The sequence below is a fragment of the Salmo salar genome, chromosome ssa01, assembly GCF_905237065.1.
Source record: "Salmo salar chromosome ssa01, Ssal_v3.1, whole genome shotgun sequence".
Lineage (NCBI taxonomy): Eukaryota > Metazoa > Chordata > Actinopteri > Salmoniformes > Salmonidae > Salmo > Salmo salar.
The window spans coordinates 138,247,758-138,273,198 of NC_059442.1; the positions used below are offsets into that span (position 1 = coordinate 138,247,758).

Consider the following 25,441-nt stretch of genomic DNA (forward strand, 5'->3'; position numbering starts at 1 on the left):
TCTCACTTCATATCCTGCTCTCTCTCTAGCCCGTTTGGGAGGTTTAAAGTAAACAGTGAAGAAGAAGAAGAAGACGCCCTCACCTTGTCGTCAGCCATGTGGTTCTCCTGGGGAGTTTTGCTTAACTCCGGTATTGGGGAAGGTAGGAGAATACTATCACAAAAGGCCAGATTTACTAATACAATAGTTACTTATCTAGCTACTTAGTGTACTATTTCTACAAATACTATACAGATCAGTTTGTGATACTGATACTCACTGGGCAAAAACTGGTTGAGTCAATGTTGTTTCCACATCATTTCTACCCCAAAAATCTATGTGATGACGTTGAATCAACGTGGAAAACGAATTGGATTTGCAAAGAGTCATCAACGTACATTTCATATTTTTGTTACCCAACTTTTAACCTAAATCCAATGACATGGTGAAATGTTTTGTTGATTGCACATTGAATTTACGTTAGTTGACAACTCAACCAAATGTACATCAAAACAAGACGTTGAACTGCCGTCTGTGCCCAGTGGGTATTAACAGTATAAATATTAGTGTTGCACGTCGATAAATAATGTCATATTTGAGAGACGCTCCACCATACAGTACCAGTCAAAAGTTTGGATACACCTACCCATTCTTTATTTTGACTATGTTCTACATAGTAGAACATAGAACACCAAAGCTATGAAATAACACATATGCATTCATGTAGTAACCAAAATAGTGTTAATCAAATCAAAATACATTTTATATTTGAGATTCTTCAAAGTAGCCACCCTTTGCCTTGATGACAGCTTTGCACACTCTTGGCATTCTCTCAACCAGCTTCACCTGGAATGCTTTTCCAACACTCTTGAATGAGTTCCCACATATGCTGAGCACTTGTTGGCTGCTTTTCCTTTACTCTGCGGTCCAACTCATCCCAAACCATTTCATTTGGGTTGAGGTTGGGTGATTGTGGAGGCCAGGTCATCTGATGCAGCACTCTATCCCTCTCCTTGGTCAAAAAGCCCTTACACAGCCTGGATGTGAGTTGGGTCATTGTCCTGTTGAAAAACAAATGATAGTCCCACTAAGTGCAAACCAGATGGGATGGCGTATCGCTGCAGAATGCTGTGATAGCCATGCTGGTTAAGTGTGCCTTGAATTCCAAATAAATCACTGACAGTGTCACCAGAAAAGCACCCCAACACCTTCACACCTCCTCCATGCTTCATGGTGGGAACTACATATGCGGAGATCATCCATTCACCTACTCTGCGTCTCACAAAGAAACGGCGATTGGAACCAAATATTTCAGATTGGGACTCATCAGACCAAAGGAAGGATTTCCACCGGTTTAATGTCCATTGCTCATGTTTCTTGACCCAAGCAAGTCTCTTTTTATTATTGGTGTCCTTTAGTAGTGGTTTCTTTTCAGCAATTCGACCATGAAGGCCTGATTCACTCAGTCTCATCTGAACAGTTGTTGTTCAGACGTATTTGTTACTTGAACTCTGTGAAGCATTTATTTGGGCTGCAATCTGAGGTGCAGTTAACCTCTATGGGCTAGGTGGGACGCTTGCGTCCCACCTACTCAACAGCCAGTGTAATCCCGTGGTGCGATATTCAAATACCTCAAAAATGCAAAAACTTCAATTTTTCAAACAAATGACTATTTTACACCATTTTAAAGACAAGACTCTCGTTAATCTAACCACACTGTCCGATTTCAAAAAGGCTTTACAACGAAAGCAAAACATTAGATTATGTCAGCAGAGTACCCAGCCAGAAATAATCAGACACCCATTTTTCAAGCTAGCATATAATGTCACATAAACCCAAACCACAGCTAAATGCAGCACTAACCTTTGATGATCTTCATCAGATGACAACCCTAGGACATTATGTTATACAATACATGCATGTTTTGTTCAATCAAGTTCATATTTATATCAAAAACCAGCTTTTTACATTAGCATGTGACTAGCATTCCGACCGAACACTGCCGGTGAATTTACTAAATTACTCACGATAAACGTTCACAAAAAAACATAACAATTATTTTAAGAATTATAGATACAGAACTCCTCTATGCACTCGATATGTCCGATTTTAAAATAGCTTTTCGGTGAAAGCACATTTTGCAATATTCTGAGGAGATAGCCCGGCATCACAGGGCTAGCTATTTAGACACCCAGCAAGTTTAGCACTCACCAAAGTCAGATTTACTATAAGAAAAATGTTATTACCTTTGCTGTTCTTCGTCAGAATGCACTCCCAGGACTTCTACTTCAATAACAAATGTTGGTTTGGTCCCAAATAATCCATTGTTATATCCAAATAGCGGCGTTTTGTTCGTGCGTTCAAGACACTATCTGAAAGGGTAAATAAGGGTGACGAGCATGGCGCATTTCGTGACAAAACATTTCTAAATATTCCATTACCGTACTTCGAAGCATGTCAACCGCTGTTTAAAATCAATTTTTATGCCATTTTTCTCGTAAAAAAGCGATAATATTCCGACCGGGAAATCATTTTTTATTACAAAGAGAGTGAAAGTAAAAGCATGCTATCCCCTCATGCACGAGCCTCAGTCTAATGGCCCTCTGATAGAGCACTTGCCAAACGCGCTAATGTGTTTCAGCCTGGGGATGGAATTACATCGTTCAGCTTTTTCCCGCCTTCTGAGAGCCCATGGGAGCCGTAGGAAGTGTCACGTCATGCCAGAGATCCCCTGTATTTGTTAGAGATGGTCAAGGAGGGCAAGAAATGGTCAGACAGGCCACTTCCTGTAAGGAATCTTCTCAGGTTTTGGCCTGCCAAATGAGTTCTGTTATACTCACAGACACCATTCAAACAGTTTTAGAAACTTTAGGATGTTTTCTATCCAAAGCCAATAATTATATGCACATTCTAGTTACTGGGCAGGAGTAGTAACCAGATTAAATCGGGTACGTTTTTTATCCGGCCGTGCAAATACTGCCCCCTAGCCCCAACAGGTTAACTCTAAGGAACGTATCCTCTGCACCATAGGTAACTCTGGGTCTTCCTTTCCTGTGGCGGTCCTCATGAGAGCCAGTTTCATCAAAACACTTGACGGTTTTTGCGACCGCACTTGAAGAAACTTTCAAAGTTCTTGAAGTTTTCCATATTGACTGACCTTCATGTCTTAAAGTGATGATGGACTGTTGTTTCTCTATGCTTATTTAAGCTGTTCTTGCCATAATATGGACTTGGTCTTTTACCAAATAGGGCTATATTCTGTATACCACCCCTACCTTGTCACAACACTGATTGGCTCAAACGCATTAGGAAGGAAAGAAATTCCACAAATGAGCTTTTAACAAGGCACACCTTTTAATTCAAATGCATTCCAGGTGACTACCTCATGAAGCTAGTTGAGAGAGGAGAGTGATGCATCAGATGACCTGGCCTCCACAATCACCCGACCTCAACCCAATTGAGATGGTTTAGGATGAAGTTGGACCGCAGAGTAAAGGAAAAGCAGCCAACAAGTGCTCAGCATATGTGGGAACTCCTTCAAGACTGTTTAGAAAAGCATTCCAAGTGAAGCTGGTGGAGAGAATGCCAAGAGTTTACAAAGCTGTCATCAAGGCAAAGGGTGGCTACTTTGAAGAATCTCAAATATGTTAACATCAGAAGCCACCTCCCTAAGTTTGTTTTATTCACTGCTTTAGCATAGTCCGCCAACCCTGATGTCCTAGCCGTGTCTGAATCCTGGCTTAGGAAGGCCACCAAAAATGCAGAAATTTCCATCCCCAATTACAACATTTTCCATCAAGACAGAACTTCTAAAGGGGGCGGAATTGCAATCTACTGTAGAGATAGCCTGCAGAGTTCTGTCATACTATCCAGGTCTATGCCCAAACAGTTCGAGCTTCTACTTTTAAAGATCCATCATCTCTCCAGAAATAAGTCCCTCACTGTTGCCGCTTGTTATAGACCCCCCTCAGCTCCCAGCTGTGCCCTGGACACCATATGTGAATTGATTGCCCCCCATCTATTGTCAGAGTTCGTACTGCTAGGTGACCTAAATTGGGATATGCTTAACACCCTGGCCGTCCTACAATCTAAGCTAGATGCCCTCAATCTCACACAAATTATCAAAGAACCTACCAGGTACAACCCCAAATCACTAAACATGGGCACCCTCATAGATATCATCCTGACCAACTTGCCCTCTAAATACACCTCTGCTGTTTTCAACCAGGATCTCAGCGATCACTGCCTCATTGCCTGCGTCCGTTATGGGTCTGTGGTCAAACGACCACCCCTCATCACTGTCAAACGGTCCCTAAAACACTTACATTTACATTTTACATTTACGTCATTTAGCAGACGCTCTTATCCAGAGCGACTTACAAATTGGTGCATTCACCTTATGATATCCAGTGGAACAACCACTTTACAATAGTACATCTATATCTTTTTTTTGGGGGGGGGGGTTAGAAGGATTACTTAATCCTATCCCAGATATTCCTTAAAGAGGTGGCGTTTCAGGTGTCTCTGGAAGGTGGTGATTGACTCCGCTGTCCTGGCGTCGTGAGGGAGCTTGTTCCACCATTGGGGTGCCAGAGCAGCGAACAGTTTTGACTGGGCTGAGCGGGAACTGTGCTTCCGCAGAGGTAAGGGGGCCAGCAGGCCAGAGATGGATGAACGCAGTGCCCTTCTTTGGGTGTAGGGACTGATCAGAGCCTGAAGGTACGGAGGTGCCGTTCCCCTCACAGCTCCGTAGGCAAGCACCATGGTCTTGTAGCAGATGTGAGCTTCAACTGGAAGCCAGTGGAGTGTGCGGAGGAGCGGAGTGACGTGAGAGAACTTGGGAAGGTTGAACACCAGACGGGCTGCGGCGTTTTGGATGAGTTGTAGGGGTGAGCAGGCCTTTCTAATCAACCTGGCCCGGGTATCCTGGAAGGATATTGACCTCCTCCCGTCAGTAGAGGATGCCTGGTTGTTCTTCAAAAGTGCTTTCCTCACCATCTTAAATAAGCATGCCCCTTTAATTTTTTTTTTAACTAAGAACAAATATAGCCCTTGGTTCACTCCAGACTTGACTGCCCTTGACCAGCACAAAACACCCTGTGGCATACTGCACTAGCATCGAATAGTCCCCGCGATATGCAACTTTTCAGAGAAGTCAGGAACCAATACACACAGTCAGTTAGGAAAGCAAAGGCTAGCTTTTTCAAACAGAAATATGCATCCCGCAGCACTAATTCCATAAAGTTTTGGGACACTGTAAAGTCCATGGAGAATAAAAGTACCTCCTCCCAGCTGCCCACTGCACTGAGACTGGGAAACACTGTCACCACTGATAAATCCATGATAATCGAGAATTTCAATAAGCATTTCTCTACGGCTGGCCATGGTTTCCACCTAGCTACTCCAACCAACAACTCTGCACCCCCTACAGCAGTCATCATACCGCTCAGGAAGAAGACGCATTCTGTCTCCTAGAGATGATCGTACTTTGGTGCAAAAAGTGCAAATCAATCCCAGAACAACAGCAAATGACCGTGTGAAGATGCTGGAGGAAACAGGTACAAAGGTATCTATATCCACAGTAAAATGAGTCCTATATCAACATAACCTGAAAGGCCGCTCGGCAAGGAAGAAGCCACTGCTCCAAAACCGCCATAAAAAAGCCAGACTATGGTTTGCAACTGCACATGGGGACAAATATACTTTTTGGAGAAATGTCCTGTGGTCTGATGAAACAAAAATAGAACTGTTTGGTCATAATGACCATCGTTATGTTTGGAGGAAAAAGGGGGAGGCTTGCAAGCCGAAGTACACCATCCCAACCGTGAAGCACGGGGGTGGCAGCATCATGTTGTGGGGGTGCTTTGCTGCAGGAAGGACTGGTGCACTTCACAAAATAGATGGCATCATGAGGCAGGAAAATTATGTGGATATATTGAAGCAACATCTCAAGACATCAGTCAGGAAGTTAAAGCTTGGTCGCAAATGGGTCTTCCAAATGGACAATGACCCCAAGCATACTTCCAAAGTTGTGGCAAAATGGCTTAAGGACAACAAAGTCAAGGTATTGGAGTGGCCATCACAAAGCCCTGACCTCAATTCTATAGAAAATTTGTTGGCAGAACTTAAAACGCTTGTGCGTGCATGGAGGCCTATAAACCTGACTCAGTTACATCAGCTCTGTCAGGATGAATGGGCCAAAATTCACCCAACTTATTGTGGGAAGCTTGTGGAAGGCTTCCCGAAACGTTTGACCCAAGTTAAAGAATTTAAAGGCAATGCTACCAAATACTAATTGAGTGTATGTAAACTTCTGACCAACTGGGAATGTGATGAAAGAAATTAAAGCTGAAATAAATCATTCTCTCTACTATTATTCTGACATTTCACATTCTTAAAATAAAGTGGTGATCCTAACTGACCTAAAACAGGGCATTTTTACTAGAATTAAATGTCAGGAATTGTGCAAAAACTGAGTTTAGATGTATTTGGCGTATGTAAACTTCTGACTTCAACTGTATATCTCCTTCACTAATGTCACGACTTCCGCCGAAGTCGGTCCCTCTCCTTGTTCGGGCGGCGATCGGCAGTCGACGTCACCGGCCTTCTAGCCATCGCCGATCCACTTTTCATTTTCCATTTGTTTTGTCTTTGTTTTACACACCTGGTTTCAATTCCCCAATTACATGTTCATTATTTAACTCTCTGTTTTCCCCATGTTTTTGTGAGTGATTGTTTTATGTATGTTCGGTCCGTTATTGTGGGCTCGGTATTACGACATGTTATTGGAATATTTGAGTAAAGTTACTTGTGTTACTCATCTCTGCTGTCCTGCGCCTGACTCCTCTGCACCAGCTACACCCAGACCACTACAACTAACTTTAAGTGTCAGTTGTCAGAGCAGCTTACCGATCGCTGCAGCTGTACACAGCCCATCTGTAAATATCCCATCCAACCAACTACCTACCTCATCCCCATATTTGTTTTTGTTTTTCTGCTCTTTTGCACACCAGTATTTCTACTTGCACATCCTCATCTGCACATATATCACTCCAGTGTAAATTGCTAAATTGTAATTACCTCGCCACTGTTGGCCTATTTATTGCCTTACCTCCTTACTTCATTTGCACACACTGTGTACAGATTTTTCGCAGTAGTAAATGAGAACTTGTTCTCAACTGGCCTACCTGGTTAAATAAAGGTGAAATAAAATAACAAATACAAATATAAACTGTATTTTGAATTGTTTAACACTTTTTTGGTTACTACATAGTTCCATATGTGTTATTTCATAGGTTTGATGTCTTCACTATTATTCTACAATGTAGAAAATAGTTAAAAAAAAAAAAAAAATTGAATGAGTAGGTGTGTCCAAACTTTTGACCTGTACTGTACATTCAATATATTGTCTCATAGAGTGAACGTGTTATAACTTTTTATGGGCTTTGCTTATCCAGGCGCGCCGCGCAGCTTCTCAGCGAGAATCTTGGGCATGGTGTGGGCCGGCTTTGCCATGATCATAGTGGCATCGTATACTGCCAACCTGGCAGCCTTCCTGGTGCTGGACCGGCCTGAGGAGCGCATCACCGGCATCAACGACCCGAGGGTGGGCATCAAGAAGTAGTCCTGCTTTAAATACATATAAATACTCTTTCAGTACATCTCCACCTCCATAACCTATGGATATTAGGTAGCATACTGTAAAATGGGTGGAAGTTTAGCGAGGTGCGTAAGTTATTGGGGTGAAAATACTATAAAGTAAGTGGTTGTGCAGTGTCAAATGTTGAATTCTTCCAGACTTCCAGAATTGGTAAAGTGTATGTGAGTGTTGAATGTAAATTCCTTCCAATCTCCCTATCCTTCAACAGCTGAGGAACCCATCAGACAAGTTCATCTACGCCACTGTGAAGCAGAGCTCTGTGGACATCTACTTCCGGCGGCAGGTGGAGCTTAGCACCATGTACCGCCACATGGAGAAGCACAACTACGAGAGTGCCGCTGAGGCTATCCAGGCCGTGCGCGACAAGTGAGTCCTGGCCGGGCCGGCCTGGCCTGGGCGTGTCGGCCGGAACTGGTCAGATAGTCAGTCAGGTCAGAGAGAAAAAGAGAGAGGGCCAGTCAGTCAGACCTGGGGGTTCTGGACCTCTGGATCAGCGAGACACAGAGGGTCTTACTGCAGCGTTCCCTCTGGTCCAGGCCCATCATCCAGCCAAGACAGAACCAGGCTCAGACTCAGAGCAGGGCCGCATGCACTGTGTCAATAGCGTTCTAAAGATGAGCTAATGTTGAGCTGAGGAGCACCCTTTTTCAGGCTTTATCCAAGACGAGCGTCTTTGAGGTGGGGAATCCAATGGGGGACGCGCCGTCGTCCGTCCGGCATTGGATTTCATTTTTCAAGCGGCGGTAGACATGGATGGTAATGCTGACTCACACGCTTTGTGTGGCCAAAGGGGAGCCGTAAATGTGTGTTGTGACAATCACTGTACTGTTGCACCGTAACCCCCTCCTCCCCCCTGCCTCCCTCCCCCCAACAGCAAGCTGCATGCTTTCATCTGGGACTCTGCGGTGCTGGAGTTTGAAGCCTCGCAGAAGTGCGACCTGGTGACCACGGGAGAGCTGTTTTTCCGTTCGGGCTTTGGCATAGGCATGCGCAAGGACAGCCCCTGGAAACAGAATGTGTCCCTGGCCATTCTCAGGTCTGTCCCAGCCCAAGCAGCATTGTTTTTATGTTGTTCTTTTTTCTCTCTTTTTATTTTCCTTTTTTGACCATCCGACACCGCTGTGTCAGCTCTCTTCTCTCTCTGTATCTCCCCATTCCTGCTCTTTGTCTGTCTGTTAGTCTATCAGTCAGTCTGTGTTTGTGTCGTCTGTGTTACTAGCATTCTGGGATTTCTCTTCTGGAGTGTATGGCTTGGCTTTTTGTTAACTGTCTTACCTCTTTGCCCACTCCCCCCACCCCTGCAGTTCCCATGAGAATGGCTTCATGGAAGATCTAGATAAAACCTGGGTGAGATACCAGGAGTGTGACTCACGGAGCAATGCCCCAGCCACACTCACCTTTGAGAACATGGCAGGTAGGGTTTCCCTTTTGGGTTTTGAGAAACCTAAAAGTGATTGGACAAAAACTGCAGTGGTAAGGTACTGTAGCCTTTTTTTGTCCAATACCTTTTTTCCTGTATTTTTTTTGTTACGTGAAGTGTGTTAAAGTTGTTTGTTGTGGTTTACTGTTGTTATACACTGAGTGAACAAAACATTAAGGACACCTGCTCTTTCCATGACATAGACTGACCAGGTGAATCCAGGTAAACGCTATGATCCCTTATTGATGTCACTTGTTAAATCCACTTCAATCAGTGTAGATGAAGGGGAGGAGACAGGTTAAAGAAGGATTTTTAAGCCTTGAGACAATTGAGGCAAAAGATTTAAGATTTAAGTGCCTTCGAACAGGTTATGATAGTAGGTGCCAGGTGCACCGGTTTGTGTCAAGAACTGCAACGCTGCTGGGTTTTTCATGCTCAACAGTTTCCTGTGTGTATCAAGAATGGTCCACCACCCAAAGGACATCCAGCCAACTTGACACAACTGTGGGAAGCATTGGAGTCAACATGGGCCAACATCCCTGAGGAATACATTCGACACCTTGTAGAGTTAATGCCCCGACGAATTGAGGATGTTCTGAGGACAAAAGGGATGAGGGGGATGCAACTCAATATTAGGAAGGTGTTCCTAATGTTTTGTACACTCAGCTTCGTTGTTATAGCTGTGATCCTAATATAAACTTACAAGGTTTGCAGCGGACGGCGTGAAGTGGAAGCAGGTTGAAGAAAAGACGGGCAACCGTTGACGTATAGACTAGATTCACACAGACACAGTCATGGTCAGTGGGTTGCGGCTGAGTGTCAGAGTGGCGACTCACCACCCATCCCTGTGTCTGTCTGTCTCTGTCTGACAGGAGTGTTCATGCTGGTGGCTGGAGGCATAGCAGCAGGGATCTTCCTCATCTTTATTGAGATCGCCTACAAGCGGCACAAAGACGCCCGCAGGAAGCAGATGCAGCTGGCCTTTGCGGCCGTCAACGTCTGGAGGAAGAACCTGCAGGTATGGCATCTCTTTCCCCCCGTAAGCACTGGCACCCGGGGGGGGAAGGGCAGAGATGGGCTGAGACACGCCCAGCATAGCCCTTCCTGCAGGTTCCTCCAATACAGGTGTACGACCAATCATTTTTTTCCGTCACTGTTAGCATCCTGTCTGACCATGTTGCCTACTGGTGATAGTCACTCATGGATTGCTGTGTCACATTCAGTGATGAAGCTGTTCCCAAGGCATTACCATGGGCCACCGTGGGTCCATCTTCCAGTCCCTTAGACCAACGGCCCCCATGTCTCCTCTCTGTGCTGCAGGACAGTAAGGAGGCCTCTGGGAGCCAAGCTGTGGGCGCATCGATGACTCCATCGTTAGTACGTAACATAGACAAGAGCCATCTCCACCCCACGTCACCCTTCGCTTTTATAATTAAAGTTCAGCTAAAATCAAAAGTAGCTTTAACATGAGAAAATCTGAAACAAAAATATGCATTCCACGTTCATGGCATGAGCCAGTTAAGCCTTACACTTACCTTAGCACGTATGCAACGCAAGAACGCAATTAGCTACGCAAAATGGCCCTTCTGCGTACTTGCGTTGCAAAAAATATGGAAAAGTGTGCAGCCCAAAATCTATAATGCAACGCAACTACGCAGAACGGCCATTTTGCGTAGCTAATTGCGTTGTTGCATTGCATGCCTGTGTAGGGTATAAATTAGGCTTTATGCACTGCTGCTATAACACTTTTAAGCTTTGTAAGGTCAGATGATGAGGACATGCAGGGGAATAAGGTAATAAAGAGATTCTCACATAACTATGAGATACTCAGATAAATCTCATGCTTTTTGATAGCTGTAACAGTGTGCTGTTACACTATCATTTCTGACCCCGACTCTCCTACGCTTGATGTTTATACTTCTCCAGTATTCACATCACTCCATCCACCAGAATCCCCGCTCCCCTACACTGTTTATGGACACAGAACATGAGAGTCCTCTCAGGAAAAGCCTGCGGGTCAGTAACTTGCTTCAAAACAGTGGCCGTCTAAAGCTAATCAGGCAAAAACCATTCCAGCTACAGTTGAGTTATGCGCTCGCTCCTCAGTCCGTCTCGTCGCTGAAGAACATGATTTGCCCTTAACTCCAATATCTTCCGCTGTGAAGCGTTGGTGGCCTTCCAACTTCCTCTTTCGCCCTTACTTCGCATCATCCTGCCCCCCCCGCCGCCCCCACCCTCACTGCGCTGGCTTTCCAGCAGCAGGAGGAGCGCGGCGTGGGGGTACGGGGGAGGGGGTTGACGGGAGCAGACGAGGCGGCAGTGGACACTGTGAGCCTGTGATGTGGCTCTGGCATCCAGCCTCCCCATGCTGGCTCTTTGTTAAGCACTCACAAAAGGTCAGTGGTACACCTGTTGTATTGACAGCAGGGCTGGAAGAAGGTACGGTAAGATCACAGTCTCCAGTGTGTGTCAGCAAATCAATGTCCTTCCGAGACTGTCTGTCATCTACCTTACTACTGGATGTAACTGTTGTCTTCATGTCTGTGTACATGTATAGGCACATACAGCAGACAAATGCATGCAGGCGCCCGCTGAGAAAGGAAAAGGACACACAAACTGTTGGTCTGCGTAACATCTGTGTTTTAGACAAGGTTTTATTGACACAGTTTATGAATAGTTTTTGCACTAGTGAACAAAGATGGCTCCATCCATGTAAAACAAACACAGCATCATTCTCAATAGGGCCTGGAGCTAATGACAGTTTTCTGCTCTTATTCCTTAAATGGGGCATTATGCTTGGATTAGTAGAAATTAGATCGTGCTTGGAGTAGTAGAAATTAGATCGTGCTTGGAGTAGTGGAAATGAGGTCATGCCTGGAGTAGTGGAAATTAGATCATGCTTGGAGTAGTAGAAGTGAGGTCATGCTTGGAGTAGTATACGTGAGATCATGCTTGGAGTAGTATACGTGAGATCATGCTTGGAGTAGTAGAAGTGAGGTCATGCTTGGAGTAATATACATGAGATCATGCTTGGTGTAGTAGGGGTGAGGTCATGCTTGGAGTAGTAGAAGTGAGGTCATGCTTGGAGTAGTAGAGGTAAAGTCATGCTTGGAGTAGTAGAAGTGAGGTCATGCTTAGAGTAGTAGAAGTGAGGTCATTCTTGGAGTAGTAGAAGTGAGGTCATGCTTGGAGTAGTAGAAGTGAGTTCATGCTTGGAGTAGTAGAAGTGAGGTCATGCTTGGAGTAGTAGAAGTGAGGTCATGCTTGGAGTAGTAGAGGTGAGGTCATGCTTGGAGTAGTAGAAATTAGATCGTGCTTGGAGTAGTGGAAATGAGGTCATGCCTGGAGTAGTGGAAATGAGATCATGCTTGGAGTAGTAGAGGTGAGGTCATGCTTGGAGTAGTATACGTGAGATCATGCTTGGAATAGTATACATGAGATCATGCTTGGAGTAGTAGAAGTGAGGTCATGCTTGGAGTAATATACATGAGATCATGCTTGGAGTAGTAGGGGTGAGGTCATGCTTGGAGTAGTAGAAGTGAGGTCATGCTTGGAGTAGTATACGTGAGGTCATGCTTGGAGTAGTAGAGGTAAAGTCATGCTTGGAATAGTAGAAGTGAGGTCATGCTTAGAGTAGTAGAAGTGAGGTCATGCTTAGAGTAGTAGAAGTGAGGTCATTCTTGGAGTAGTAGAAGTGAGGTCATGCTTGGAGTAGTAGAAGTGAGGTCATGCTTGGAGTAGTAGAGGTGAGGTCATGCTTGGAGTAGTAGGGGTGAGGTCATGCTTGGAGTAGTAGAGGTGAGGTCATGCTTGGAGTAGTAGAGGTGAGGTCATGCTTGGAGTAGTAGAGGTGAGTTCATGCTTGGAGTAGTAGAGGCAAGCAAATCATTGAAGCAAATACAGTATGTTATTAACATTATTCATATTGTCCTCATGTCTCTGGAGGCCATCAATGTGATGACTTACTGAGCTTCAACAGAGGAAGTACAGTAAAATACATAATTCACACTATTCAGTACACACTATCATAATAGCAGGGTTGGGTGACAATTTATGTGAACTTTCCTTTCTCTGTAGGTATCTCCAACTAGGTGTCCAGATGTCATTTTGACTGCTTGTGTGTTTGTTGGTTTGTGTGTTTGTATGTTTATATTTGTGTGTGTTTTTATTCTTCTGTGCATATGCAAAGTGTTTGTATATGCCCGCTTTCCAACACAGGTACCTCCAGAGTATGTGCACTTCTGAATAACCTGTTTGAGTCTGTCATATCCTTCACACTGTTTCTGCTCTGAATTGATTATGCCTTAGTCTCATCTCCAACAACTAACCAACCATTCCAGGGTTGGGCTAAATTCCATTTGGAATTTCAAGTCACTTCCTGAATTGATTGAATTGAATTGGAATTTACCCAAACCCTCACCACCTTTGTTTGCTTGTATCTACTGAAAAAGCACCATGAACTGAATCTGTCCTAATCCCTAGTTTAAAAGCAGCTGCAGTATCTACTGTAGCCGTTAGCTTTTTCTGTTGTAGCAGGTCTTATTCAGAAGTGCACTGCCTAAAAGTGGAGGAGATATTAGGAGTGAGATCAACGAAATGTCAACAAGAACTAATGCACTCCAGTGGCTGTTGTTTCCTATTGGAGACAGGCAGCCGCTGCACATGCGTCCAGTGGGACTCTTTCTCCGTTGGACCAGCATGCTTTGCATGACCGGGACTGTGCAAATGCAGCACTTCACCAGCGGTCAGTATCGCTTGATATCATGTGAGACCTGGATAGTCTACGCTGAAAAGTACAAGAAGAAGAAACAATTTTGACAAAAAAAATAAAAATACTAAAGACTAGAAAAAATCAATGCTTTGAGTTTCCTGGGCAATGAGCATTGTCTTGTTTATATCTAAATGTCTCTATGCCTCATCATTACCTCATTGATGGAGTTTTAACATGAGGTGACTTTGACCATTGACTAACGTCTAGATGTCATCTTCCAACAGGAAATCCATTTTATTTGACTTTTTTCTCACTCAGAGCGGAGTGGTGACATGTCCATCACTCCTCAGCCAGTCAGCTCCATCAATCTTCCACACCATCCAATAGAACAGCACCTCTTAATGCTGTGGCATTAAGAGACTGGGGATGGCTCAAACAGAGACCCAGTCATGTAACCTGATGACAGGGGATGTTCTGTGTTGGTCCAGTGCTGGCCTGGGTTGAATGTCATGCTTTATGTTATTTGTCTCCTCCTCAATCTCTTTCCCTTACCAACCCTGCCAAGCTCTTCCCATCCTCCCATGCCCCTTTCTGCATGCTCTCAGCTGAAATTCACACTGCCCTGCCCTAAGGTCCTCCCCATACCCTACGACTAATTCACCTTACTCTACATATCATACCCATTCATCTAGGCCTAGGCCTTCCCTAACCCCTACGACTAATGCATCCTACTCTCTACATCTCATACCCATTCATCTAGGCCTTCCCTAACCCCTACAACTAATGCATCCTACTCTCTACATCTCTTACCCATTCATCTAGGCCTTCCCTAACCCCTACGACTAATGCATCCTACTCTCTACATCTCATACCCATTCATCTAGGCCTTCCCTAACCCCTACAACTAATGCATCCCTCTCTCTACATCTCATACCCATTCATCTAGGCCTTCCCTAACCCCTACAACTAATGCATCCTACTCTCTACATCTCTTACCCATTCATCTAGGCCTTCCCTAACCCCTATGACTAATGCATCCTACTCTCTACATCTCTTACCCATTCATCTAGGCCTTCCCTAACCCCTATGACTAATGCATCCTACTCTCTACATCTCTTACCCATTCATCTAGGCCTTCCCTAACCCCTACAACTAATGCATCCCTCTCTCTACATCTCTTACCCATTCATCTAGGCCTTCCCTAACCCCTACGACTAATGCATCCTACTCTCTACATGTCTTACCCATTCATCTAGGCCTTCCCTAACCCCTACGACTAATGCATCCTACTCTCTACATCTCATACCCATTCATCTAGGCCTTCCCTAACCCCTATGACTAATGCATCCCTCTCTCTACATCTCTTACCCATTCATCTAGGCCTTCCCTAACCCCTACAACTAATGCATCCTACTCTCTACATCTCTTACCCATTCATCTAGGCCTTCCCTAACCCCTACAACTAATGCATCCTACTCTCTACATCTCTTACCCATTCATCTAGGCCTTCCCTAACCCCTACAACTAATGCATCCTACTCTCTACATCTCTTACCCATTCATCTAGGCCTTCCCTAACCCCTACAACGAATGCATTCTACTCTCTACATCTCTTACCCATTCATCTAGGCCTAAGGCCTCCCTAACCCCTACAACTAATGCATCCCTCTCTCTACATCTCTTACCCATTCATCTAGCTAACCGTCCCCACCCAGACCTCACAACGACATGGCCAAAACCTCACATACTACCTACCTACCTCACCAAAATCTCTTGTACTTCTCCATACCAGGCCCAATCCCCACTCTAACTCCATTTACTAATGTACTGTATATAGTACATATACTATTCCATATACCACTACCCCACTCTTTAAACCATTTATTTCACTCCCTAGGGTGTGGGGGGAATTTCCATTATACCCGAGCACAGGTATAATGACTCAAGGGGCTTAAATTATATACTACCTATCTGTTGTTTATCTTAGTTGGTATGCATTTTAGCGGCTCCCCTGCCTTGTAGAGCACCTTTTTGTTTTTACTGCATGGCTTTCAATGTGGTTGTTTCCTTTGCCAGCTTTTCTTCTCGCTCGTTTGGTTCCCTTGGCTTTGCTTATGGATCTTAAAGTAATAACGATCTAATAGCAAGACGACGGATGTTTATTTATTTTTTCTTTTCTCCCCCTACGCAGCCCTCTTCCTCTCTAGAGACTCAGGATGTAAGAATACCTTAATATGAGCTTTTGCACACAAACACTCTCTCTGCCATGTACCTATAGAGGACTGAGAGTAGCTGTGGGGCACTTTGATGGGATGAGGGAGGGACGTAACACAACTGATGTGTGAATATCATGTAAGGATATTGTTAAAATGGGTTTGGGAATAAGTGGGAGGGAATAACAAGCTTTTCTAGACCTTGGACAGGGATTTGAACATCCAATGAATTCAGTTGATTCTGCTGACTATGACATATCATAGACATGGTATACCGGCTATTTTGTTGTTCCTCAGACCTGGCTAATGTATATTTTCTCTTTGAAAGGGTGTGTGTCTTGGGTGAAGGGGGTGGAGGTGACTATTTGATGTGTGGGTGTGTGCAAGTTGGAGTGAGTGTGTGAGTAGGATGTAGTGGATGGTCAAAGCAGCATAGCACAGGTATCGTCAACACATGCTCCTCAAACCATTCCAATGCATTTCTAGAGACATGGGGGTATTTGGATGTGTCAGTGCTTGGCTAAGGATTTTCCATCATGTCCAGTCCCACTATGGTGAAATGGCCTAGCCGACAGTGTAGAGGCATTCTTACATGATTGGACAGACTACAGTCCCAGTCCCACCCTTGAAAGCGGAGCAAATCTCCTGTTGCCTCCAATGTCCAATAGAGACTACTTTGGGCCAGGACACTCACCCTCATATCGCTTCAGACAGTGAAAGGGAAGGGGGAGGGAGGGTGTGGAGAGAGGGTGAGTGGGTGGATGGGTGAGACTGAGACCAAGGTATCACTCCACCCCAAGAATATGAATAACTGTTCTACATATATTTATTTTAGGATAGGAAAAGTGGTAGAGCAGAGCCCCCCGACCCCAAAAAGAAAGCCTCTTTTAGGTCCATCAGTACCTCCCTGGCCTCCAGCATCAAGAGACGTAGGTCGTCCAAAGACACGGTAAGGAGATGAAGAAGGGAACATCATCTTCCCTTACTCTTCCCTCTCTTCTCTCTCTTTTTCTCTACCTCTGTCTCCTCTTCTCTTCTCTCACAATCTCTCCCTCTTTTTCCTGTCTTTTCTACCACCATTCCCATCTCTTAATTGCCAGAGAGCCCCATTCCTCTCACCCATCCTACATGGCTCAGCAGCAGCCATGGCCACATGTCTGTCAGTCTGCCATCGATCAGCCATCCAACCAGACGCCATCTGTAGGCAGACAGGATGCAGGATGCTAGGCAGCAGTGCAGGATGTAGAGCAGGTCAGGGGTTGGAGCTGGTGTGCTGGCTGTGGGGAGAGCAAATGCAGGGCCAGGCTGGGCTGGCTTCGTGGGATTAGAGGGTGTAGTACTGGAGGAGGGGCAACGCAGCAGTCTGTCTTGCTTGTTTGGGCTGCTCTTCCTTCCTGCCAATGATATGGACGTGGTTTTGACCAATTTGTCTCTTGGTGATTTTGTAATTGTGTTTGTCTCTTGTTCCTTTGATTGCCTGATCCTTCTGTTCAATCCATCTTTTATACACTTAAATCCTGCACTTCTTCTCGTTTTGTTTCAGTCGTTGTTGGGTTTTGATTTCAAAGCATGCGCCAACGTCCTGCCATTTGCCAAAGTCAGTCAACCGTTCTGAAAACAAACTAACATGTCGATTTTTACCAACAGACCATCTATTTCAGGGTTTTCCCCATGGAGTCATGTTATTAGATCTAGTCTGTCTACTTTTGATTTGTCATGTTTACTTTGTCATGTTTGTAACCATATTGTCTGACGAAAGGATTTATTTCAATGTCCTTGTGGTGTCCATTTTGCATGCTTTTTAGGGCCTATTTCTAGGTGGTGAATGCAGGTGGTTCTATTGTGTCTTCCTCTCTTTGCCGCCTTTCTCGGCTTGAGATTCTTTGAAACATCACGCTTTTATTGTATAAGCAGCTTAGACCCACTGTAAAAAGAACTCAGGCCTTATCTACCTCTCTTTCTATGGGGGCCTTGCTGCAGTACAATAAGAGTGTGACGCTCTCTCATTTCCTCCACAGTCCAGTTGGAAGGGCCTGCTCATTGCTGGTGAGGAGGCTCCTCCACAGTGGCCTGACAATCCAGTGACCTGCAACATTCTCTGTCCTGCTGTTCACCCAGACATAGCTGGCTGATGACCAAATCTGAGTTAACCAGCTATGGTCAATTCGGATTTAGCTTAGAGTTTCACAGTAGATATCAAAGCCTTTTGTTTTTCCTTGACTACTTACTGGCCCAATCAAACATGTCGAAAAGGTCTCTCTTGGTCTGTGTTTCTGTTTGATTTCTCTCTCTTTTCCCCTTGGTCTTATATCTAGTATCTCTGACATTTATATTGATGTTACTTGTTTGATCCAAATCAATACTTACTCTCTCTTGGAGTTTTTTCTATAGACTTGGTCTCAACTATTGGAATGGAGAAGATGGAATGACCATTGTTGCTGTTTGTGGGAGGGTTGGGATGGTGGTTTGGGAGTTATCATGCTCTTACGCACATCCATGGTGAAAAAGAGAGACCACATAGGTTATAATAAGATTATAACCAAAGATGTACCATCCTCAGTCTTTGACTATTATTTTGATTTTATATAAGTGTTCTTCTTTTATATTAATGGTTATTAATGGACTTTTGAGTGTCAGTGTCCCTCACCCACATGCCACACTGCTCCTCTCTCCCTCCCTCTACAAGCATGTGAATTAATGTTATTGTTGTCAGTAGTAGTAGTAGTACTAGAAGTAGTAGTTGCAGTAGAAATAGTAGTCGTAGCAGTAAGATATATTATTTTAGTAGTAGTAATTGTAGTAGTTCAAAAGTCATTGTGGTAGTGGCCATAAGTAGTGATGTATTGAAGTGTCTCGCTTTTGCTGGTCCACCTTCGGCCAGTAGGGGGTGATCTAAATGATACCACTAACAGCAGGCCTCGAAGTAGGTCCACGTGTGGACATCTAAACAGGGGCCTATACACCTTGTGATGATGCAACTCTTAGATCTAAGTGATAAGTCCTTTGTAACTATTAGTAAAAAATCATCAGTATTTTTAATTTGTATTACCCTATGATGATGTTGACCCTTGACTTAGCGTGGTAGTTGCATCATAACAACTTATATAGCTCAATATGCTTGAATGCTTGAAGAAAAGCATCAACACAGATTCAAATGAGAGACACAATCACCAACACCTAAAATAATCGTTTGAATTTGCTGATTTGCGAAATTGACAGGCATCAGAAATTACATTTGGGATTTTTGTGAAGATGGATGGAGGTACACGGTGGATTATGATTGGCTTGTACTGAAGTGTCCCTGTTCTGAAAAGGAAGACCTCTTAAAGTACAAAAACATGTTTAAGCCATTTGTCTTATCACAGTTTGAAAAGTGTTGTGAATTAGGTTTCTCCAACTTTTATACTATAAATCAGAATCCATGGCAAAGTAAGTTGGATTTTGATTTGACATGCTGGAAACAACGCTGATGAAAACAGCATGTCTCGTAGAGAGCATGATTCAGCACAGTGGTATGGTATGGAATTATAGGAAGGCAACAAACTTCACAAAAAACAATCCCTATATTTTGCAAGATCAGTTAATGGCCATATTTGCAATGGATAAGGAACAATCCACAGCAATTGCAGTGGTTAGTGATACTGCTACTTTGCCAATTGCTAAAGGAACCATCCTTACCATTTTCAAGTATGTTACCTGCCATGAAGCTCATGACAAAATACACAATCAATGACATTAGGTTACACAATCCCAAAGTCACAGTTGCCATAGTAACTGAGCACCTGCATGGAGCTGGGTATGTTGCTACCCAGCACTGTAGATGCCCATTAAAACCAACCACTCTGCTTCTCAGGAGGAGTACAGTGAAATATGGACTGGAAGTAAGAGTCCAACTGGATAGCGATGTGAACCAGCCAAGATTGCACTAGGGCTTAATCATAATTAATATTTTTCTCTCAGCTTAGCTGCTAAAAATAAAACCCGGTCTGCATGCAAATGACTGTGGGTAAATCAGCTGTCTTATTTTATCCAAGGGGGTAAATGATTGCCAAGTCAGTCATGTAGGGTTGAGATTACCTTTGGCTGATTCAAATGTGCTCTACCCTCTGGGCCTTACCTCCACTCCACTGTAGTCATATGATAACCCTCCTCAGGCAGAGCAAGCAACTAGCACAAGTAGACTCCTGGCTGCACTGTACTAATCTGAGGACACAACAATGGAAGCAAAATGTTTCCACCTTTCCTAACCACACTGCCTTTCGGGGGTTATAAAACACCTCTGCTTTGACTGAAATGGAGCAGAGCTGTTATTTTCTATAGCAGTTTTGTTTAGGGATTTTGTAGGGGACTGACTAGGGCTCTGTTGTTCTCATGTTCTCTCCATCTCTGCAGCAGTACCCACCCACCGACATCACGGGCCAGCTCAACTTGTCCGACCCATCTGTCAGCACAGTGGTGTGAGAGGGACAGAAGGAGAGAGAGAGGGGGGGGGTGAACGGAGAGAGCCTTCCCCCAGATCGCTGCATTGTTGGATCCATCACTGCTGAAGCTTTTTGTCCCATTGGCTTTGCAGTGGAGAAATGGAGCCTACGTCTAAGAAAGGACTCCCCTGATCATATTCTCTGATCATGGCACCTGTTACAGCTGTCTGGCATTAGTTAGCTCTAGGGTTCTGAGCTTACTGACACATACTGTGTTTTTATCTGTTTTCTCTATTCATGCTCAATTTATGCTTAAAACAGTCCAATCTTTGTCTAATTTACTTACTGCAGACATAGTGATGCTGGATACTACTACTATTTAATATATCTACATGATACATTTTACTGTTTTAAAAATCTTGTTTAGTTAGATTACTTAAGTATACAAACAAGTTAAGTTCTGTACATATCATTTAACTTACAAGGAGGGACTATAACACGTATTATTATTTCACAGTATTTAACAGCAGGAGGTGGCAGGTAGTTTAACGGATTAGGGTTAGTTAGGCCAGTAACCGAAAGGTCGCTGGTTTGAATCCTCAAGCTGACTAGGTGAAAAATCTGTCGATGGTCCTTGAGCAAGGCACTTAAGCCTAATTGCTCCTGTAAATTGCTCTGGATAAGAGCCTCTGCTAAATGACTAAAATGTGAACAGCATAATAGGTACACTTTGCTGGATAACAACTACAGCATTTTATTAAGAAATACTTATTTTAACTCCATGTTTAAACATTTTAGATATGTCTTTGTTAAATTGGACACGTTTAAATAGTGAGATATTAACTTTTGTGACAATGTAATCCTTAAAAGCAGCAATTCTAAAGATGGAAGCATGCATGTATTGTAAATGCATAGATGCAACTGAATATTTATGTAACTAATGTCCATGGTGTTAATATTGCTGCTGCTGTTTGTTGGAATACTCCGTGGCACTTTACAACACACTTAAAACCATTTTCTAATCACTCACAGTTCTCTGAGATACAAAAATGGTGAACTTTGTTTACATTGTATTGTTTGCCCCTTAATCATTTTATAACTGTCTGCCAAATGCATGCTTGTATATATTATATCCAGCCAGTATTATCCTTTGGTGCCGCTTGAAAACATTCTGCCTGTAATGTAATGTTCACATTTACCTGTATTTGGTCCAATGAGGTCCTTACACCTTTGATATTGGGAAAGTGGCAATGCTCTATTCTTATTTGAAAGGGATTTTTAGTCACGAATCTAATCAAAACTACAGGAAATACTCTCAAAGGGGTGCACATTTTTGCTTTTTCCCTAGCACTACACACCTGATTCAAATAACCAACTCATCATAAGCCTTTGATTGGTGGAATCATGTGTGTAGTCCTAGGGCAAAAACAAAAATGGGAATCCTTTTGGGTCCCCAGGACCAGGATGAAGAGAAACATTCTCTAAGTCATTGTTTTCTGCCATATGTTTGGGAACCCCCCTCTATCTTCCTCTTCGCTGTCCTCAGTCTTTCTCATCGCCAGTGTCAAGGGGTTGCATCAAAGGGCCAGGTTTTTCACCCAACCAGCACTTGGTCTTTCATGCAAAACCTCCCTGTGCACGGCAGTCTATCTTCAATTTGCTCTTTGAGATCTTTTACATGAAAGGAACCCATGTGAATTGATAACTCAGCTTAACTTGCAGTCTTGGTGCTGTGAGGTTAGGCACCGTTATCTTGGTTAAATGCAAAACGGGCCATTTCCCAGGCTCTGATGTTGAGAAACAAAGACAAAGTGTGGCATGTTGAAACAAAGACTACAGTACCATTCTGGCACGGCAACGCACAGCATTTTAACCTGAGGGCTTCCCCATACTGTTCCCATCAACAAGGCTAATTTGAAATATGATTATGTATTCAGTATGCAAGTACATACAAATGTATATGAATAAGAGTAGAAAACAGCTCAGAAGAGAGATCATGGTCTAATTGTTATAGTATGATCCACAGCACAAAATGGTTAAATCAACGTTGTTTCAACGTAATTTGTCAACGTATTGTGATGTGGAATCTATGTGGAAAATACATTGGATTCGAAAAAGTTATCAACTGTTATTTTGAGGGTGACATTTCAACCACAGAATTATGTCATCATTGTAACAAAATTTCCACATAGTCAACCTTGAATAAAATATGTTGAATTTGAAACAACATCAGATCTTCAATGTTATATCCATGTCAGAAAAAAAACAACAGGCTGGGCTGTACCTGGTACTGGAGAGTTGATCCAGCTACCCGTTGGTCCAGGGTTTTAACCAAGCCCAGCCCTGCTTAGCTTTGATATTTTCCACTGACTACTACCAATATGCTATCGTGAGAATGATTGTTGAGAGATCTCTTAATAGCTAAATAGATTCACTGTTGCAATCAAAGTAATTCCAAAGGTCATATAAGCAATGTCGTCCCCCCCCCCCAAAATCCCGGCACTGAGCAAATTTCAGGTTTTCTGAGCTCAAACTTGAATGTTGTGAAAATTCTGTGTAACTTCCAGCACGCGTTTACTGTGAACACTGAGGCTGTACCCGCTTTAAGTTACAGTTTTAACAGTGGCCAAGTAGGCTACTGTGGCTATTTGATCATAATGTTGGCCTACCAGAGTGGCCTACCATCAAAAACAATGAAGAAATACATCTCATAATATTTTAACATGGAAATAGCTGTTCTATCATTCAGCCTACAGTAGCAGCCAATATGTGGTGGTCAATGTAGGTCTACATTCCATGCAGGGCTTGACATTAACCTGTTTATCCTCTTGTCCTTCAGAAAAGGAGGTGACTGAAAATGTTTTTGTGTTGTTTGATGTAACAAAAGAAAATGTGTTATTATTTCCATACCATTATTACAGAGAATCAGACAAATTATGCTACCCTCTGCTTATTGGCTACTTAGCTTATTCAAGCCTGTCTCAATATACAAAACTGCCCCTTTAAGACAAAAAAAGCTCTTTACCTGACTCGCTTTTCAAAGATGTCTAGGAATATGCACGTTTTGTGGTCTTATAGGAAGCAATCACTCCCCTATTGCTGACTACAAATTATCTATAACTGGGCTAATAACTCACTAACTAGCAAAGGATATGAACAAAATGTGCACAAGTGGCTACATACAGCTCTTGCTTTGATCTCAAAACAAGTGCATCTACTCAAGACCACAGCTGTAAACACAGTCCAGTTCAAAGTAAACGGCACAGATCCATATATGCCAATGGTCTATTTGTATATAGGCCTACTACAGCTCTGATTGGTTATGCCGCATGGGTCTGTGTAGTGTACAGGCTTAGTCGTGTGCAATAGAATCCTACTCCGATGAGGTCTGCCTACAACAAAATCTCTTGCATAGTTAGTTTTGTTTCAGGATGTTGCATTAAAAGTGGCTAATATTGCGTTGATTTGACCACAATTGGCACAGTAAAGGGAAATGTTGATAGTGTTAACTAACAGGGAAAACTCTCGACAAACTGGATATTGAATTGTGTTTAGTTGTCAACACAACCAAATATCAACATTTGAAGGAGATGTATCTTCTGCTTTGGTATTCCCATCTGTGCCACTGACATAGTTTGGCTTGAATTCCAGTTTGCCTACAAATAAAAAATGCATTTGTTGGATTCATGTCCCCTTCTCAACCAAACTTTAAATAAAGTTTGATTTGATTTAGTCCCATTCTTTAAATTCTATTTTTGTTTTATATGGATACAAACTGGAATTAAAGACAAACTACTGGCACAAAAGATACATATTTTTGAAATGTTGATATTTGGTTGTGTTGACCAAACACAATTCAATAACACTTTAGCAATACAGCAAATAGCCTAAAGTTAACACTATCTTACAAACTAATATAACAGTATTTATTCAATGTTAAAATTAGTAACACACCAATGGCCACATTTTGAGGTTACTGTACTATAAATGTCCTCTTATGTCATCATAGAAAGTGTGCATGTTCAAGATGATAGCATGCAAAGGTTGCAGGTCTGTGGAGAGCTTCACAATTGCTATAATAACATGCAGAATCTCGAACAGCATTGATCAGTTCCACCATTTTTTATGTAATCTCAATTGCAATCCAGGTCATTTGGTTGTGCTATTACATGAAGCGCAGTGATAACACATTATATTGTTGTATAAATACAGATTATCTGACATTGTTTTTCCATTTGAATTTGGTTGGGCTTTTAGATGGTTGAAAGCATAGTAATAACACTTTTGGAATTCAACACATTTCTGGCTGTCTTTTTGAGTGGCTCTCAAACAAATATTACCCAAATGTCATACAAACAGAAAAAAAGTAATTAATAATTGTATGAATTTGTTTGGTGACAAAGTTTTTGTAGAAACACATAGATTGTAGTACTTCACTGGAGAAACAGTTAACACATTTGTTAATATATAGCACTAAAACAGCATTTAATTTATGAATGTGAAATTTGATCATTTAAATAGTTGCTTCTAGTCATTTTCTCATTCTGGCCAATGCATGCTTAAGTGTTTTTATCAGTATTGTTTTTTTGGTTCTTGAATGCTTATTGATATTGACCATACAGATTATGTTTAGTTTTCTGAAATGCATACTTTGACTGCAATGTAAATATAATTTGGTTTGTTATTGATGAAGATGAGGAGATTGACATTCTAGTACCACAAGTGCAATACAATGTCACGCACACACAAACACACACTCAAACACTGTATACATTTTGAAGTTTTACCTCCTCAATTACGAAGATGATATAAAAAGATTTTAAATTAAATTATCTTGTTTGTATAGATGCACTTGTAAATAAAATCTACCTATTGCCAAATGCAATCAGAGATGCTTTTGTTTATGCAGCGTAGCCTACTACACACATTGCAATCTATATTTTCTGCCGACACTCAAAGGGTGCACTTGGGTTAGTTCGCTTGGCACGTCGGATGAGCGTAGAGACGTGATACAGTATGTTATGTTCTGTTAATTTAG

General features: G+C 42.8%; 1 protein-coding gene across 5 annotated transcripts in view; it reads left to right on the forward strand.

Moving 5' to 3' along the window:
- LOC106565473 (glutamate receptor ionotropic, NMDA 1-like) overlaps window positions 1-25,283 on the forward strand; it is a 42,726-nt gene extending 17,443 nt beyond the window's left edge. For 2 of the 5 annotated variants that reach the window (XM_045690752.1, XM_045690760.1), the window contains 9 exons: window positions 30-142; window positions 7,437-7,585; window positions 7,848-8,005; window positions 8,514-8,675; window positions 8,944-9,053; window positions 9,932-10,077; window positions 15,961-15,987; window positions 16,818-16,931; window positions 20,375-25,283. In XM_045690752.1, the coding sequence (XP_045546708.1) occupies window positions 30-142; window positions 7,437-7,585; window positions 7,848-8,005; window positions 8,514-8,675; window positions 8,944-9,053; window positions 9,932-10,077; window positions 15,961-15,987; window positions 16,818-16,931; window positions 20,375-20,443 (1,048 nt within the window). In that variant the 3' untranslated portion in view covers window positions 20,444-25,283. The remainder of the gene's footprint in view (window positions 1-29; window positions 143-7,436; window positions 7,586-7,847; window positions 8,006-8,513; window positions 8,676-8,943; window positions 9,054-9,931; window positions 10,078-15,960; window positions 15,988-16,817; window positions 16,932-20,374) is intronic. The other 3 variants (XM_014132735.2, XM_014132742.2, XM_045690765.1) reach the window with 2 other exon arrangements.
- Window positions 25,284-25,441: the final 158 nt, after the last annotated feature.